At 39.6% G+C, this 19,612-nt stretch overlaps 1 protein-coding gene across 1 annotated transcript in view; it reads left to right on the forward strand.

Moving 5' to 3' along the window:
• Positions 1–19,612, forward strand: part of LOC122986362 (synaptic vesicle glycoprotein 2B-like) — a 61,065-nt gene that overhangs the window by 26,651 nt on the left and 14,802 nt on the right. The window contains exons 2-8 of the mRNA XM_044357586.1: positions 1,090–1,455; positions 5,568–5,794; positions 11,906–12,086; positions 13,538–13,689; positions 15,696–15,829; positions 16,353–16,442; positions 18,628–18,741. Of these exons, the coding sequence (XP_044213521.1) occupies positions 1,220–1,455; positions 5,568–5,794; positions 11,906–12,086; positions 13,538–13,689; positions 15,696–15,829; positions 16,353–16,442; positions 18,628–18,741 (1,134 nt within the window). The 5' untranslated portion in view covers positions 1,090–1,219. The remainder of the gene's footprint in view (positions 1–1,089; positions 1,456–5,567; positions 5,795–11,905; positions 12,087–13,537; positions 13,690–15,695; positions 15,830–16,352; positions 16,443–18,627; positions 18,742–19,612) is intronic.

Raw genomic sequence — 19,612 nt, forward strand, 5'->3', positions numbered from 1 at the left:
AGGGAAAGTTTTAGTTCACCCCTACTGTACATCACTCAGAGGAGTGAAGAGAGATGACAAGAGACAGAAACACAGAGAAGAGAGGGAAGAGATGAGATGAAAAATGACAGCAGAGACAAGACAAGTAGAAAAAGAAGATGGGAAGAAGAAGGAGAAAAAGATGGTGTGAGAGACAGCAGTGGCACCTCAGTGCAGTGCTGAGATAGATCTCATTTACAGCATTTCAAGGAGGAAGTGTTCCGGTTGAATGAGTGTGTGTGTGTGTGTGTGTGTCTGTGTGACTCCTACGGTACATTTATGGTCCTGCAAGATAGAAAGAAAAACAGTACCTCTAACAATTAATTTTACCCTTAAGTTTCCCAATAACCACTTCAGATTTAGAAAACACTTTTTTCCTCACTGTTTGTCAGTACACTTCACTGAAGATTCTGTATATGACGCTTACAGAGTGAATTTTCCCAACCAATGATTGCTGCGTCGTTATATCAGATAAAAAATAATCTAGATGTATTGTGAATCATTTCCCTAGAAGTCAGCCTGACATATCACACAGATATCTTTGGAAATTTTGATCTCTACTAATGTGAAATAAAGTTTTCTAGTTCTCTGGGTTTGAACTTTGCTTGGCTGTACAACATGAGTTTGTCATGATGGAGCCAGGAGTAGCTCTTGACCAGTGTACAAGTTTAAAGAAGTAATGACACATGTAAGATGGTCCACCTTTTCAGTTCACTCAAGGCTGTTTCTCTTGTAGACGAGTATATACACAAATAAAATGCACAGTTGTCTGTACATTTTGTATATGTACTACATGCAGATCGGTCACTGGAGTGACTTTCTTATCACCTGTGTCAGCCTTGTTGATGAAGGTGGAGAGTAACATGACAACAAACTATTTACCTTCTACATCTACATCTCTACCTACAGCCTGACATCAAAGTGGAGTTAAATTCTTTGTATCCTCCTGAGGAAAAATAATGTGGTTAAGTGCATTAACAACTCAAAAAAAAACAGCATATAAATGTAATGCAATGTAACACATTTTGTTTTGAAAAATGAACTAACCAGATTTTTTCTTTTTTTTTTCAGGAGTGAAAATTGAAGAAAAGTTCCGACCGGTCTCTGGTGTTGTGAAAAGCTTATATATGTTCAAAATAATCTGCCCTGTGACAGAATAAGCTGCACTGTACACTGCCTAGAGTAGGCCTAGCAAGCCAAGATGGCAGACCCCTACCAAAACAACATATACCACCAAGGTGGTGGTGACAGCTATGGGACTTATGGAGAAGGCGGTGGCCCTGATGGATATGGCTACCAGGCAGACTACCCTCCCCAGGAGGAGGACGCAGCGAGCGATGTGACTGAAGGTCACGATGAAGAGGACCAGATGTACGAAGGGGAATATCAAGGAATACCACATCCCGACGAGGTGAAGGCTGCACAGAGAGCCGCACGGTGAGACACAGCTAAGTTGTTCTTGTAGAAATGTATCATAGAAACTATAGACTGGGGTCTCATGTCACCACCTTTTTAGTCCTCCAACTTGTAGCCCCAACTCTCTCAAACACCAACCTTTTCTGAACATTCTCAGGCTGCTCCTCACTTATACCACACCTTCTTAAACCACAACCCTCTCCCCAACCTATTGACTGTCCTGGATGCTTAAGACCTCTGCCTTCTTAAAGAGGTCATAGTATGCTTTTTGCAATTTTCTATCATTTATTTTGTTATAATATTCATTGATAACATAGTCAAAGTTCCAAAACCTGTGGGGAACGTATGTAAAATGCTCCCTGCAAGTAAAAAGCCCAGGTTTCAGCTGCCCTTAACACTGTTTGCAATATGATTTTTCACTTTCCTGATGAGATGACATCAGCTTGTCATGCATGCTGGAATGGCTGTCCGTTCCATAATCTTTGTTGCTGAGATTGTTGCCGTTGTCCACTCCCATTTCAGATCTGATTAGAGCTTGAACATGAGCGGATGTATTCTAGAGGTTTCCATTTGGAGTAAAGAACGTGAAAAAGAACTGTAATCCTACTACTATAGTTTGTTTGCATAGCCTCCAGAGCCGGAAGCTTGCAGAGAGGCAGCTTCCAGAGGATGGCCAATCAGAACACAGCGGGCTCATTGGGAGACAGGAGCTGACAGAGGCTGAAATGATGGGCTGCATAAAGGGCCAATATAAGATAAACGATGATATTCCAGTAGAGCATAAACCCCTTAAAAACATAAACCTGAAAATGTGTGTAATAGGCTCCCATTAAAGAGGACTCACATTATCGTGGATCTGTTGAACTTTGACCTGAGTTGTGCTGACCTTTGTTGACCACTGCTTGAACTGAAAGATGGACAAAAAACGAATTACTTGTGTTTATGAATTTCCATAATTGTTCAATAACAAATTAGCCTCATATTGAGACCAGACGAAAAAGATATTTGCTTGGTGCTTGGTTTGTTACAAAAACACTATTGAGTCTCTGAAACATAGTGATCTACTGCTAGCAATATAAACTTTTGGTTTGAAGTAGGATGATATTAGCCATGGTGCTATGCTAATGGTGGATGGTGGTGTTCCTGGAGTGAGAAAACCTCACCTTTTCTCTCAGTGAACTCAGTCTTGGTTTCCACTCACTTTTGTATAATGTGACAATCATTTAGCAGACTCTTGAATCTTGCATGAGTGCAGTAATCCATCAGTGTAAATACCAAGTCTGCATTTATTTTTGTCAAAGTTGCATTAACATTATATGAGGTAATGCAGTGCAGACTTTTTAAATCAGTCTGCACATTAGCTGCATTACTAAAAAAGGATGCAGAGAGACTGATGTTCACTGTGGTGTGTTATAATATAATGAAGTAAGTTTCTGCTAATTGATTTAAATACACTATGGAAATGAATGGAAACCAATGGAGGCCTGTAAAATTAGAAAAAAATATGTTCTTTGTCTTATGAAGGCATTGTGATGATCTCCATCCAAAATTATTATGATTATATATTTATTATTATTATGATTCTAATTATTATGACATATATTTTGAAATGTACGGAGCCCTGGAGTGATCATAGAGAAAAAATATATATTGAGGCCACGTTTTACTACATCAAGCACTCAAAATGCTATTGTGTGCACATGAGATACAATTCATTCCAATATTTTGATTAATTTGTAGGCACGAGATACAGCTGGCACATAGCTCTTTTTTATTTAGGGGATAGTGAACGGTGTTGTTGAATGAGTTGTGTGTATCTTTACACATGGTGGGTATGTTGGCCTAGCCGACCTATGCGTTAAAATAGGCTTTATTATGGTGAAGAAACTGACGCCAAGTTAAGGTTGATTTCATAGTTTAGTCCTTAATTTTCAGTGTACAATTGGTGCACTTGGTAGCTCACTGCATCTGTTCATAAGAATATGTGGGTGTGCAAAACATGGCTTGCATAATTAGGCCTGTGAAACCTCATGAAGCCAGTTAGCTCTTAATAAGGCTCTACTATATTCTGCAGATTTGTGTCTGTAGTATTGTCATGAGCAGCTCAAAAAACATTTATGTGAAACAAGTAAAAATATCAAAATGCTATGAGGTGTGGCAGTCAGTACGTCGGTAGTGTTGGCATGTGTGTGTGAGTGGTAAAATAGTGAGTGGAGTGTTGTATGGTAAAAGGAAAAGAAAAGACAAAAATAGGGAGTGTGGAGAGTAAGGAGCAGAGTTTCCCCTTTCTTTCTCCTCATGGAACAAGTCGGGTACACTCTTATAGTACTGGGTACACTGGGCCCAGATATTCGCAATAAACAATGACCTGACCACACCTACTGGGCATCTACAACATGAAACACAAAGACAAGCAGCCATTCCAACAACCAAAAGAGGCAGGGTCATCATAGTATTACTTAGAAAAATAACAAAATGAAGTACATTTTAGGAAGTCCATATGCAGGGTCACTGCTGTCTGCCACTGTGCTTTTAATACCACTGGAGTCAAAATTTACATATGAATTTATTTTCATTCATTTCATTATTTAATCCTACACATTGGGGCTTTAATCAGAAACATTAGTATTTTGCTTCTAAATCAGGAGTCGACAAGCTATATACTCGGTTTATCTGATTAACTAGTAGGGTTGAATACTGGGAGTTGAGATCCCGGCAATTCTCACCAAAATCTGGTCTTGTCCTGGGAAGAATACATATGGGATCCCACAATTTTTATAGAGTGTGCTTATCTGTCCGTATGCACTGGTTTATATTCATTTACTTACCCTATCGTATATACACTAACAACAACACTTTCTCTAAACCTCATTAATGCTACCATGCCAGTTTCACAGATATACAACCTTAAATTGTCGTTATTGCAGTAAACTGGATCAAATGTTCTCCTGCAGCAGTGTTCAGAGGGAAGCAGATCAAAAAAATATGTTAACATGAACTATGCAGATTGTTCAACATGTGGCTTAATCAGATATGAGCTGACATTGAAAAGGTGCAACATCAACTGCAGATGATTGCTTAAACGTTATCACTATACCCAAGAACAATGACCCCGTTCATCAAACCACAGAAATAACACACTGACATTTACCTCCATGATACTGGAGCAGAAATATCTTCAGGTCAGCCCTGTAAAGACGTTCAGACATTCCATATAACCTTGTACTTTGATTCGGGGAGCATGCAGGGGACCTTATTTCAGATCTTGGAGGGTTCAGTCTTCAGACCTTAAGGTGGACATTAAGTTTGTCTTGCAATCTTTTCAAGCATCAACTCTTCACTTAAAAGCCCTCTGTCCTGTAGGTGCTGAGGAGAAGCTGACTATCAGATCATATTGCTCACAGGACTGTTGACATGTCTGCAGCTGGTTGCAGAAATCCAGTCTGATTCTTTCTCCTGTCTGACAATCTGCTTTTGTTCTGACTCACTGGTTCACTGTGTCACACTGAAGGAAAAAAGATTTTACCACTCCTATCATCTGTCGACCCCTCAGTCTCAAGAGCCTTGTTTCATATTTTTATTTATTTTGTATATATATATATTTTCTTATCTTTAAAATTATTTTCTCATTATTATTTTCTCTTTTCACTGTATTTTTTAAAATGTATTTTATTTTGGGATGGGGATTTGTGTCTGACTATGCATCATATATTGTTTTGCATTCCTGTTGTTGACACCTGTGCTCGATCACTTCATTGTCCTCTGAAGACGCATCCATGGTTGCCTGTGGTTACAGCCAATGGCTTTCTAGTTCGCTCGTCTATCATAGATTGCCATCATTTATACATACAGTGTATATAAAATATGATGTTTGCTAGGGCTGTTGGTACCAGAAGATCTGATTGATCTAAAAGTTGAAAAGCAACAGTAAAATAAAAGAAACTTTATGAAATTCTACATCAGATTTTCAGCAATATCAGTCTCCCCAATCCCTCCGATCAAATACGAGTTTTATCTTCTTGTTTAAAGACTTGGAAGACATCTTTTATTTGGAGATATTCAGAACAGTGTAAAAGCTTTTGTGTTTTCCAGCCATTTTTATGACTTGTTCTCTTTCTCTGTTTGTATTCCAGGGCTAAAGCTCGAGCAGCCGGCAGTGCAGTCTCTGAATTGGAGGAATTATCTGAACAGTATGAGGACATCATGGAGGACTGTGGCCATGGGAAGTTCCAGTGGACCCTCTTCATGGTGCTGGGTCTGGCGCTGATGGCCGACGGGGTCGAATGTTTTGTGGTTGCGTTCGTTCTACCATCTGCAGAAAAGGATCTGTGTCTGTCCAATGCAGAGAAAGGGATGTTGGGTAAGGGCTTTAATGATTTATTGCTGCTTACAGGATGGTTTCTTTCAAGTGTTGCTCTGCTGTAAAGTCTGTGCTGCTGTCAGTGGAATTTGTGTTTTTCCACAACAGATGTAGCAATGCATTGATTCTCTCCGGTTAGTCTTTAGCGCCCCTGAACAGAAGTACAGTACAATGCTGCTTCTTTTTTTTTTAGTCTGAGAAGGAGAAGTAGAAGGAGTTCTAGTAATGTGTTTGTCAGAGTTTCTCTGTGGAAAGGAGGCATTAACTTAAAGAATTCTTCATTAACTGATTACATAAATGCTTTCCAGTAGACACAATCGCATAGATCCAGGTGCAGGGACATTAAAGGCATGGTTAGGTATCAAGGTCAGCGGTTGAACACTGTGAACAGGGTTTATGTCCACAATTCTGACAGTGAAATCAAATGTGAAATGTACATTATGCAGAATTGACCATGTGAGGTAGATTACTGGTAATTCCATCCAAACTAAAAGATTTTTATGTTTCCATCTTTTATTTGTTCCTTTCAGGTTATTAACAAGTCCTTCAAATTAAACAACCAGATAGGTGATTTGATGATGTGACTCCAGAACGACACATAGGAGCGTTTTCTAACTGGGCGCCTCTATCAGCAGTAATCAGTGAGACAACATTTGTCTGTGCTTTCCTAAACCGTTACATATCGCTGTTCAGAAATAACAATGTTTTAAGATGTGACAGTGCTGTGGTTCAGGTCTGGTTAGGTTAAGGTTAGGGGATGATCGTAGTTATGTTTTTTTTAAAAACTGTTCCAACTCGCAGTTGGAAACAGGATATGAACAACGGCCTCCTGTGGCAAAGTCCGCTGCTGGGTTAAAGCCTCCATCCACCACTTGTCCTCTCAATGAGGAAATCTGTCCACATATATATATATACGTCATCTGAACTGCACCACTGCTCAAGGTCATAATTACTACGGCCGCTAGATGGCATCTGTCAGTCAAACATAATTATAGGTTGTTTTGGGTGTTATTTTTCTTGACAGGACAGTGAATGCCAGCTTTTATTTGAAGATTAGATTGCTATTCTGTACTCATGTTGTTTCATAGAGAAGATGATCTGTGTCAATCACTTACATGCCCTGTATTATATGGCTCCAGGACCGTACCTGCATGGGCTTAATGACACTGAGAAAATACATTTGAAGTATCATCCTTCAAGTGTAAATCTTTTCTGGTTCCTATATGACAGGGTCTACATAGCAAACCAATACAATCATGAATGAAAGGAATAGTTGTGTGAAAACATAATTGCTGAAACAACCTGCTCACATTGTATCAACTCAGTAACAAACTCTCATCATTTTTACATTTCATTTATTACCAAATGAATATCATTTCCAATCAATTTGTTGCCTGTAAAGCCATAATTCATACAGTGTCAGAGATGTGCTCTACAAGATTATTAAGCTTTATTATTCTAATCTTCCATCGTTAAACATTATTAAAAACTGTGTGAGATTATCCAGTAAGGTGTAAATTGGATGTTTTTGATAACATGTAGAATGAGACTGGTGACACATCAGTCTTTACCAATTGAGGACATGGCTTTTGTGCCCAATTGCACAAGCAGTCCCCAATCAACTGGCCCCCCCCCCACCCAATCGACACACACACACATGCACACACACACACACACACACACACACTAGCAGCCCAGGGAGAGTCAATAATTTCCTGAAGCTTCTTAGGGCTCAAATTAGTCCTGCAGTGTAATTAGCTAATGGACACTGAGGAGGCAGGAATGAATCCGCCTGTTGGCTGGATGGTGAGTAGTATAGCTGTAGTGTATATGGGGTTTATGTATTGCAGAGCATATGTGTTTTTACATATTTATATATATTATATATTTGCTTACTTGTGAGCTTGTTTATCTATGTTTAAGTTAAATAGTTTAGCATGTTTAAACATCTGAAGGCTGCAGACATGTTGCTTGTTAGGAGGAAAGAGGTGATGAGAGTAGGACTGAAGAGAAGTGGGGGCAGCGCAGAGGAGCAGAGAGGGAAAAGGGGGAAAAGACAGGAGGAAAGGAGAAATGAAAAGGAGAGGAAAAAGGAAAGGAAGGAAGGAGAGAAAAAGAAGGAGGGGTGGAATGGATAGAAGAGAGGGAAAGGCAGGAGAGGGGAGGTGAAAAGAGGGAAAAAAAGAAAAAAGGCCCAGTGCATGAGTGGAAGGGAGAGAAGAAAAAAAGAGGAAAGAGGAAAACATCAAAGAGGATGAGTGGAGAGGAGGAGATAAGAGGGGAGAAAGAGATGAGAAAATGAAAGAATAAAAGAGGAGGAGAGCAGTGGAGAGGAGAAGAAAATGAGAGAGGCAGGATGCGGGAGGGGGGGAGGAGAACAAAAAATGGGAGGAGCAGAGAGGGGAGGCTGTTGGCAGAAATGTGAGTGCTGCAGTGCTGTCACACTGATGCATTATAGATGTAGAGAAGAGATTTGGTGTCATTAGATTTCTTCATTCCTGTTGAATCTAGTTACTCAGACATTCAAGTGAATCTCATATAAGAGCTGGATATAAAGCCTGAGACAGCAATATGAGTTTGTTTGTGTATGACATTTCCAGTTAGCAGAATTGTTCATATATTTCATTTATATATTTAATACAGCACTATTGTAGGAGTGAAACGTGATACACCTTAAAGAGAAATGTGACCTTTAGTGACCTCCACTGGTGACCAGCATGAACTGCTGCAACATTGCCAGACCTCTGTCTGCACAAGAAATCTACTGAACTGTCTGAACAAGAAATGTGTTAAACTGGACTCAGTTAGTGACCAGTCCTTATTAAGCAACCTTTACAAAATCCTCTCTCCTCCCTCTGCAACCGCCGGACTCAGCAGCAGACAAGTTTCTCATACTCTGTTTCATGCTTTCTGTGTTTTCATCCTCATCATTTTCAATTTGTCAGTACATCTTTTTTTTTTTTTTTTAAAGCCCCCTCTACCTCAAAAATATGTTTTTCTTTTTGGTCCCTCGTTTGGATGTCTGAGCTTCACTCAGCAGAATGATGTATGTGCAGAGTCTGACACTTGAAGACTGTTTTCACATTCGTCTGCTGAAAGTCGAAAGTTTCTCTGAGCTCGTCGAAAATCTGAGTTTAAGATGTGTACTTAGGAGCATGATTTGTGACATCACCGCTACTTTGGAGCCAATCATGGTCCAGTATGCAAGTGTGTGGTATGTGGAAAGCCTCCAGTGCACACACATTGAGAATGGACTTTACAGTGAAGTAAGAGACATCTTGTGTCCAGCAGATAAACTTTTGACATGAACAATATTTACATATAGATTCTGGAATTTATAATAAAGGAGAATAATGAGATTTTGATGAGGTAATTGAAATTTTTTGGGGAGGAAAAACAATATCAGACATACATTATTATTTGTGTATAGTATTTCATGTTTTTGGAGTGTACCTAAAAGGTCTATACACACATGTACACACACACAATATGTGCTCAACTGTTTGCTGGTTTGGGAATGAGAGATCAAACTGGATGGAATCAAAAATCAATGTTATCTGAAGAACTGAGAGAGAAAAGCAGACTTTGGAAGAACTATGAGATTATTCTCTCAAATATGTCAGGTGCACTTGATTCATCTGAGCAAGCCGCCCACCTATCCTTGCTGTTTTTATCCCTCTACCTCCTCCACTGTCTCCCTACCACGCTCTCCTCCTCCTCCTCGCTATCTTTCTGCTCCTGTCATACACCTCCTCCCTCCTCCCACGTTACCTTGGTTCGGTCCAGAACAGTGTTTTCCACCGAGGAAGACTGTGTGTCTGTGTTTGTGCTCTGAGTCAGCAGACAGAGTCGGCGAATGATCGATACTTTCTGTCCTGACCTTGGAAAGAGATGTACAGCATCTCACTGCTGCTCCATATACTCAGTTTGAAAATAGATACACCTTCTATCTACACAAGTTTTAGATACACTCCATGATTTGCCTTTATTAGAGCAGTGGTTCTCAAAGTGCTTGATGTGAAAAAAGTTTGAGAAGCACTGGCTTAGAGAAGCAAACTCAGCCAGTCACGCATACGCTTTCTCTTAAAATAATCAGCAGCTATTTTGATAAGTGATTATTCATTTTGTCATTTTTCAAGCAACACTAGTGAAAAAATGCCAAACATTCTCTCTCTCCAACCTCCCAAATGTGAGGATTTGCTGCTTTTCTTTCTCATCATTGTAAACTGAATATCTTTGGGTTTAGACTGCTGAAGATCTTGGACTCTGAAGTAAATTAATCAAAAAAATAATCAGCAGATTAATCGATAATGAAAATAATCATTAGTCTTAATTAAACTTTCTATACTGTACATATTTATTGTTTAGACTAGGTTTATGTACATTTAAACTAAACAGCATGTGTTTTGTGTGTGTTTGGGGTTATGGATAAGACTCAACACGATATGATTAGTCACGCTGACAGCATGGCCATCTGCATACTGCGGTGTAATGCTGCCAGGGTGCCAGTCTTTGGCACCATTTAGGATTATACTTGGCAGAGGCAGAAGCACACTACTCATCAAGGTCTTGAAATTTTAAGGCCAGAAAGAGCTGAGTGTGCTGACATCATGCAGCTGAGACATTTTCCCCTTCAGTGTGTGAAAGTGAACTGGACTGAACTGCCTGAAAATGACAGGATGAAAAATGAAACAACGGTTGTTTTATTCACACCGTCCTGTCAGACACTGTGGACGGGGGTTCCCTGCACATTTTGTCCTTGGTGCCCTTTTTAGATTGAGTTTCTAAAATGCAATACTTTGCAAATGCAATGCAATACTTTCAGAAACAATACAAATGGAAAAACTGCCAAAACTTTGAGATTTCAAGTCACATTGTTTTGCAAAATAACTTTTGGATATACATGTCAATGTAAACAAATATGAATTGAATGTGTCATTTTCACACTCAAAAACAACATCAAATGCATTCTTTACTTTAAGCCAAGTGATATCACCTGGAATGCTTAGGACAAAGAAATTTGGAAATTAGAATTTCAGTTTTTGAGTAGGCTACCAATACTAAATAAGTTGCATAAATCATATTACATGATGGTGACTTGACAGCATTTTGCAAAAAGAAAATGGAGATCATGCCGAGCAACAACAAAAAGTTGAAAGAAGAAATCTTTCAAAGCTGACAAAGTTCATTTTAATATAAGAAATATTCTATAATACTTTCCTAAAATAGTACTGCATTGATTTAGCTTTGCAGTCGTGACATTGTTGAACTCACAATAGACATTAAAAAAAGAAAAAAACGGCATCAGAACCATGCCCTATTCCATGCCTTCTTCTTCCTTGTCAAAACCTGGCACCTACATTACTCACAATGCAACTTGGCTATCTAATTAGCATAATTGCAAATAACCAGTATGGGTCTGTACTTCTGATCTTTTAGCTAAAAATCAGAAATGTGCTCAAAATATCAGATCTCTTCAGCTATTAACCAAAATAACTTTCTTCACACATTTGAAGAAGACCTTGCTGCAGCACATTCATGTCTTACATCATATATTCATATTTCCATAACACCTAGTTTTCATAGTCTTTACCAAAGTCACAGTTTCATCTAAATATTCGCTGAATTCAAGAAGCATCTGACTGGGCTTAATTAACTCTTGAGCAGTTGTTTCCAGTTTTCATCCGGTTTTCTTGTTGCAAAAACTGAGCTCAGGACACGCAGACTGACTGTACGACTGTGAAGGTCACGCTCTCAATGAGACTTTTACTTGGTTAAATAAAGGAAAAGAAGACATGGCTAAGTTTAAATATAATTTCAATTATATTTTATTTGAAAGTTTGAACAGAAAAGGCAGGATGGAGGGATGTTAACAAGCAAAGAGGCTGTGGACCACCAGTTTTAACTGAAAAGGCTTTTCTTTTTTTCTGAAATAACATAAAGCTCTTTGGTTGGTAAAATTATATCCCTGGCTTTGCACAAGCTCGTCAGGGGTGGGGGGGGGTCATGGTCATACTGGGCAGCTCCAAACATTCTGTAAGTGTGTTTTTTTTACTTGACTGACATGATGCCACTGACAATCTCTCCCCCTGCTTCTGTTTCTCTCTGCAGGTCTGATCGTCTTTCTGAGCATGATGGTGGGAGCGTTCTTGTGGGGAGGTCTGGCAGACAAAGTTGGCCGTCGGCGCTGTCTGGTTGTGGCATTAGCTATAAACTGTGTCTTTACCTTCCTGTCCTCGTTTGCTCAGGGCTACGGCTTCTTCCTCTTCTTCAGGCTACTGTCTGGCATCGGGTAACACACACACACACACCTCACACACACACACACACACACACACACTAGATTTATTGTTTCAATTTAAACAGGTTTTAACACATAAGTTATGTTTATATAACATTATAACTCTTTAGAAAATGTCAGAATACATAAATGCTTTGTGAATCTGGCATGAGTAAAAAGCCATATAAGAAATATTTGACAAAAAAAGGTCTACTTATAAGCTTTTTCCAGAGCTTTCAACCAAATTTCATCAGTGGATGGAGTTTCAGTGCTCAGAAATATATCGACTGTAATTTTGTTTATAAGTCATCAAATGTACAGCATCATAACATCAGGTGACTAAAGAAATTAAATCTTCAGTGTACATTGATAAATCCTCATACTCTGTTCTATATGGACTTCAGAATGTTTGGTTTGTTGTTAACTCATGTGTCTGAATAATTCCATGAGGGATGGGTCATGTAAATGGCCAGACACAAAAATAAAACCGTTCATTCATTCATTCAATATATGCTGCTGTCAAGTGAATAATTACCTCTGAAATTATAAACTTTTTAGGAGCTAAAAAACAGTGATGTCTTGACAACCATGTATTTTCAAAGCTGCACTAAGAAAGATTTTAATTCCTCTTTTGTCGCTCTGAAATTGTTTGGTATTAACCTGCAGAACAGTGTTGTCTGCAATGTACTTTCACCTTACAGGATTTCTGGGTACTGTAGTCCCTTTTTGCTGTCACATTGTTGACACCGATGTCTAACAGTTCCTTTTTCTGCATACCATTTTTTCAGTGGCTATTTCAAAGGATTCATAAGTTTTTGGCCACTAATGCAGTCCTTTAATACGGAGATCATACATTTAACCAAGCTCTACATGCACAGTCTGCTGTGTCACTGCAATAAACACCAACCAGAGTGTTCTGTTTCAGAATTACTGTAGTCCACAGGGAGCCACACACTCCGACTCAGAAATCAGGTCACATACTGCACAGACACAGCACAGTGCAAGTGATACACCACCACCAACAGTTCACACCACAACACCACATCTCATAGGTAGATATGCTTTACCTGACCTTACTGTATATAACACATCTGGACCACCATGTCATAATATTCATGTTTTTACTTTGTGTCACAAAATAAATCCTTTGTTCCCCTTGAGAGAAGCAAAACCTTTGTTCTTGTTCTTGCACCCTGACTTTTAACTCTTCCTGTAATGTTTGTGGCAAAACTCCTAATTAAAGGCTTCCTTTAATGGATACATTTTTACAATGAGCATATTTCTTTTTTATATCCTTAATTTTGCCCATAACGCATCTGAAATCCATTTCCTCTTACACTTTTGTATAATTATTCCTCCATGAAGAAAAATTGGTTTATTTTGTGGTTATATTTTTGGAATTTTCAATAGTGATTATAACTCTCCGTCTGTCTTTCTTTTCTCTCTCACTGTCTGTCTCTCAGTATTGGTGGCACAGTGCCAATCGTGTACTCGTACTTCTCTGAGTTCCTTCAGATGGACAAGAGAGGAGAGCATCTGTCCTGGTTGTGTATGTTCTGGATGATTGGTGGGATCTACGCCTCATTCACTGCCTGGGGAATCATTCCCAGATACGGTAAGAAGTTAGACATAAAAGGTTAATACTGTAGTGAACACTAAACAACATGCCTTTAATGCTCCATGTGAGAAAACTTTACAACTACTAATACAGAGTTTACTAAACCCTGAGGTTGATACAGACAGGACTGCAGGACCGACATGTTGACATTTGTAAAATTTCTAAATAAACTAAAATAAATGAAATGTGTTGTAAATCTGTCACCATTTCTACACAATCTGCATGCTGCCATTCATTCTTTTGAAAACAGAATACACATTAGTGCCATACGCATGAGATTTGTGGCATCAAAAAAAGTCATGGGCTAAGAAAGCAAATAGCCTGAGTGGCACCCAAAGCCTGCTCTAAAAATGTGTTGTCCCTCTTCCCCCTCACAAAAAATAAAGATAAAATAAATAAATAAAAATAAAAAAAATCATGCTGAAAGTTTTGAAAATATTGCTCACAACAGCAGGGTAAACAACAGTACTGCCAATCACATCAACTCCTCTCAACATTTTGAACCATTAAAAAGCTGTTTAATGAGCTGAGAAGAAAGCAGGGAGGTTTTTCTTGAGAAAACTCTTCTTCCCCAAAAAGCAAAAAAATACAGCACCCAATATACAGCACCCTAAACAACAACATACACAACACTAAATGTACCCCAGAAGTAGCTAAACCATCCCAAAAAAGTGACATTTTTGGGACACATAAAAGTGGCATTTACTATCTGTGCCAGCTCTGTCTATTGACATCACAGACTGCACCTCTAAAATGTGGTGAGGCCACCAGTAACCACAGACACCTGGCCCCAACCTGCCCCCACCTGGCCCCCAGTGAGCAGATCCATCAAGCTGTCAATCCAAATGCAATTTACTGCTGCTTAAAGGCCTAGTCACATTTAAAACTGTAAATTCAATTCATTCTAATGGAATCACAGCACTCAGTGGATTTGCCAATAAAATCATACATATTTTTCACATCTGTTTCAACCTTAGTGAACTTTGACCTGCAAATTTTAGCTGTTGACCAATAGCAAGCCTTCTTGTCAGTGTTGACTTTTGGTGAGACAGGAAGCAGACAGTTATGAGAAAGGAGACGGTGGTACAACCAGCTACTGGGTTTGGAGAGCTTTATTTTCCATCCTCAGTAACTTTTTATTGGACAAAAATACCAGAAGGAAAAAAAGAACGGTTGAGAGAAAATATAGAGAAGCTCAGACTGACTGACTATCACTAGCCTAGCTGGGATAATGGTTGACTTGGAGTCTTTTCTCTTGTAGGACCCAAAACTACTGTATGAAAACACTTCTGATTCATAAATCTCACCTTTGTGTCACTTGACCAAGTCTGTTGTCAAGTGTGGAATGGGCTCATTGTATCCATTTGGGGGGAAAGCTGACTACGACTTTGGTCCTCACCAACTGTCAAGCAGCCTACCGGCCTCAAGGGGCATTACAGCTTGGTTGACCAGTGGGAACACTCATGCACTGTGAAATGAAGAATATTCTAATGAGTGTCATCACCATGTTTAATAAAAAATCACACTACCAGACCACAAACTGCAGCATGGCTCTCATACACTGTTTACAGTCTCACATTGCAATGCTCATCATTTATTTATTACCCACATCGGAACTGTGACATCACATTGTGTTTCAGGAATGAGAGGAAAGCAGTTTTGTTGTTTGCAAGGCTGGTGTGACCATACCTCTATTAGTGCATTAAGTCTGTGACCTTTCCCAGCAACCGGGCTTATCCACCAGAATAACTGAAAATGCCTGTGCAGAACCTTTCATTGTTGGCTAACTGTTGGTCAGTCAAAGCAAAGCAAGTTTGCCATTTGTCAGTTTGAATGGACCTTTTTTATTATTTGTTTACTGTATTCATAAGCCTACACTTAAAATTTCCAGCAATGATTGTGAATGTCATGGTAATGAATGGTGTCATGACAGTATCCTTACATGAACAGTATGGAAATATATATGTGTGTGTGTGTGTGTGTGTGTGTGTGTGTGTGTGCAGGTTGGGGGTTCAGCATGGGCACAGAGTTCCAGTTCCACAGCTGGAGGGTGTTTGTCCTGGTTGCAGCTCTTCCTGCCATCGCCTCTCTAGTTGGACTCACCTTCATGCCTGAGAGCCCCCGCTTCCTGCTGGAGGTGAGACTGCTGTCATGTGAACTGGACATGTTCACTGTAGCAAAAATGAAACTGTTCATATTGGTATTCAGGTTACATGCGTTTTTACATTCCAACTCTAACTCTTTCTGGATGCGGTGAAAGGCTGACAGTTTATAGTTCAAAAGGTTCTCTGGGCTTCATTAAACCTGGAACTCTCCCAGCTAAATTATGTTGACACAAGTTAAATTACTTGTGATTTCAACCAAGAACACAGGACCTCTGATGCTGAATGAATCAATAATGCATTACACATTTATACTTGATCTGCACCGTTTTAATCTTTGGAGTGTACCATGGTGACCTTGCATATGCTTTGCATGCATAAAGGCCTGACTTCAATGCATTCCCGTAAAATATGTACATAGTAAGTCTCAGAGGGAAACACACAGAAACAAACTGCTGTGTGATAATGGTGATGAAATTGCAAATTAGTCCTTTATTTTTTTCCATTAATACAAGTTTCTCTGTTATTTTCATTGCTGTGTTCGTGTGTGTGGAGCAGAATGCCAAGCATGATGAAGCGTGGATGATCCTGAAGCAGGTCCATGACACCAACTGGAGGGCCAAAGGACAGCCAGAAAAAGTCTTCACTGTGAGTACATGTAGCTGTCCAACACAAGTTGGTTTGCATTGGAGGCAGTTTAAAACCGAGAGTTGCAGCTTATGGTTGGCGCCATCTTTCCTTCCAAATAAGGAGTGCAGGGTGTTGCCTTTCATGCTCTAGAAACATGGCCCGCTACCTCCAAACTAATGCTAGCTTACTGGGAACACTGAGCACTGCACACTTGGCCTAACGTTAACTTCTTCAGCTAAATTGTGCTAACAAGGCAGGTATCATAATCAAGTTGTCACATACTGAATGGACTTTCGGTTGTTTTTTGGACTTTTTTTTTTTTGTTCTTTTGAATTCCTTGGTTGTTATTATCCATCAGATGCCCCCCCTCCCACCCCCCACTTTCTGGCATTTGGGTTGCCTTTATTGGTCGGACTGTGCTTATTGTGTTTTTGGTTTTCTGGTTTCCCTGTGTTTTCTCCTTCTGTGTTGATGTGCTACTCCTCTCACCTGCCCTGCATTACCCTCATTAGCCCTGCCCTGCTCTGAGTCTTCCCCACACCTGCCCTGTATCAGTCTCGTCGGCCCTGCCCTGCTCCCTGTGTTTCCCTCAGCCAACCACTCCCAGCCTGTCCTTTTGTCTAGTCACCTGTTCCCCATTCCCTGATTAGTTTAGTATGTATTTATAGTCCAGTTTTGAGTTCAGTCCTTGTCGAGTCATCTGTGTTTGTTCTGTGTTTCTGGTACTTTCCTGTGACTCAGTGTCTCCAGTGACTTTTTGCATTGTTTCATTAAAAATTCTGCATTGTATCTTGCCTGCCTGCCATCTCTTGCGTTTGGGTCCATCTGCTCCTCTCACTCTCATGACACAAGCAATATTAAACTTAGTGAAATATTGTGAAAATTGTGTGATTCAGTGTGAGTCCTGGAGCTGGGGAGAGTAGCAGGTGATGCAAATGTCAATCACAGCTGTCAATCAATGCCCACACAGCAGACATCAAAGCTACTAGTATTAACGGAGCAATAATTTCCAAAATGGCCACCAGCACACTTATTAGAGGGCCTGAATTTAGAGATTGAGAAAATAATGACTCATTGAAAAAAAATTAACTTTTTGAATTGGAGTGTGTCAGAGCCAGCATCTAGCAACCGTCAGTGACATTGCACTTTAACATATTTTTATTGGCTAGGTAGTTGCCACATGGGACAGTCTCAAAAGTGCAGGACAAATAGTCCTTCAGATTTGATTGGACAGCTAAAAAGTGAGATACATTCAAACAGATACATTAACTTAATGAGTCAAGTATCTTGCTACTCATCTCATTTTCAGGTTGGACTGTAGATACAGGTTGTGAACATTATTTAGGCTGCCATTAAAAACTGTAGAACTTCTAACCTTAAGTTAGAATTGGGGCGAATGTGGCTTAGGAGTTAGAACGGGTCGTCCACTTATCGGAAAATCAGTGGTTCGATTCCCGGCTCCTCCAGTCCATATGTCGAAGTGTCCTTGGGCAAGATACTGAAACCCAAATGGCCAATTGCCAAATTGTGAATGTATATGTGAATGAGTTTGTTTCTACTGATGCACAGGTTGGCACCTTGCATGGCAGCCCCTGCCATCAGTGTATGAATGTGTGCATGAATGGGTGAATGAGGCTTGTGGTGTAAAAGTGGTCAGAAGACTAGAAAGGCACTATATAAGTGCAGTCCATTTACCATTTAGAGACCATCATCAGAGTTGTATAACTTGTAAATTGTATAACCATTTGCTGCAAATGTGTCTGACTGAACTGACAATTACAGCGAGCTGGTGTGATCAGATGTTTCAGATCACACTGAAAAGACAGATGTAATAAGACCTGCTGTTTTCATGGCTTGGCACAGTCACAGACATAGTTTCACCCATAAAGCTGGTGGTTCATAGTTTTCAGAGTGTAAAAAGACCAGTATCAAATATTAACAAAATACCTGTTTAAAAAATTGACCAGATCAGCTCGAAATGCTGCTCCTACAACCTCTGGGAGGAATGTTAAATGTGATGGATTATTTCCCCCTGAAAATGTGAAAGTCTCATTTGTAAGTCACTAATAAATCTACAAATATATTTATAGATTTTACTGATGACTAAAGAGCTGACTTTTGAAGAGCTCTTTCAGACACAACAGAATTTTAGTTGCATCCAGGAGAAACTGATGTTGTTTTCCCTTTCTCGGTCTCCTTTTAGGTGACTCACATCAAGGCTCCTAAGACAGCAGAGGATGAGTTCATTGAGATTCAGAGTGCTACAGGAACAGCTGTACAGCGTTGGGCTGTCCGCTCACTAACACTCTGTAAACTGGTACGTACTAACACACAGTAAAGGAGACCACATCTGGCAACGTGCTGGCTCAGTGGTTGGAGCTGTGGTAATGATGTGCGTTTGTTTTTGTACTCTGTACTTGTTTGCCTGTTTCCTGAGTCTTACAGACTATCAGACTCTAAATTGCCTTCATATACTGTAGGAATATAACTAATTGTGTAAGCACTGTGATCTGAGTGTTGCACTCTGCCAGTACAGACTAAGAGTTTTTTTATGAGTTTATGAAAGTTTTTACACACATTCATGGTCCCCAGAGGATGAAATCTAGACTGTGATGATGTCCTCTAGCATCACAATGAGGTTGACATTTGTGGATCAGACTGAAATATCTCAGCAGCTATTGGCTGGATTGTGATGATATTTACAACAGATATTCAAGGTGCCTCTAGGTCACTTTTGTGATTCTCTGACATTCACCAGCAAGTCATTTTTCCTTATGCTGTGATATACTGTATCTCAATATCTACTTGGATTGTTATAAAATTTGGTACACACATTCATGGTTCCCAAGTGGCGTATTCTAATGACTTTGGTGATCCTCTGACTTTAGTGCTTTGTTTTATGACCAAACACCTGCAAAACTAATGACATTCCCATCATTAGCTATACTTGCTGGGTTATTAATTGATTAATTAGCATATGTTAGCATGTCTTCATACAAAACCAACACAGTGAACATGGTGAACATTATACCAGCTAAACATCAACATGCTAGCATTTTCATCGTGAGCAAGTTTGTATTCTGATGTTAGCGTTTAGTTCAAGTACAGCCTCACAGACTTGCTAGCATGGTTGTAAACTCTTAATCTTATTACTCTACATTTCCTCCGATAATAGTTAATTCTATGTA

This window comes from Thunnus albacares, chromosome 7 (genome assembly GCF_914725855.1).
Source record: "Thunnus albacares chromosome 7, fThuAlb1.1, whole genome shotgun sequence".
Classification (NCBI taxonomy): Eukaryota; Metazoa; Chordata; class Actinopteri; order Scombriformes; family Scombridae; genus Thunnus; species Thunnus albacares.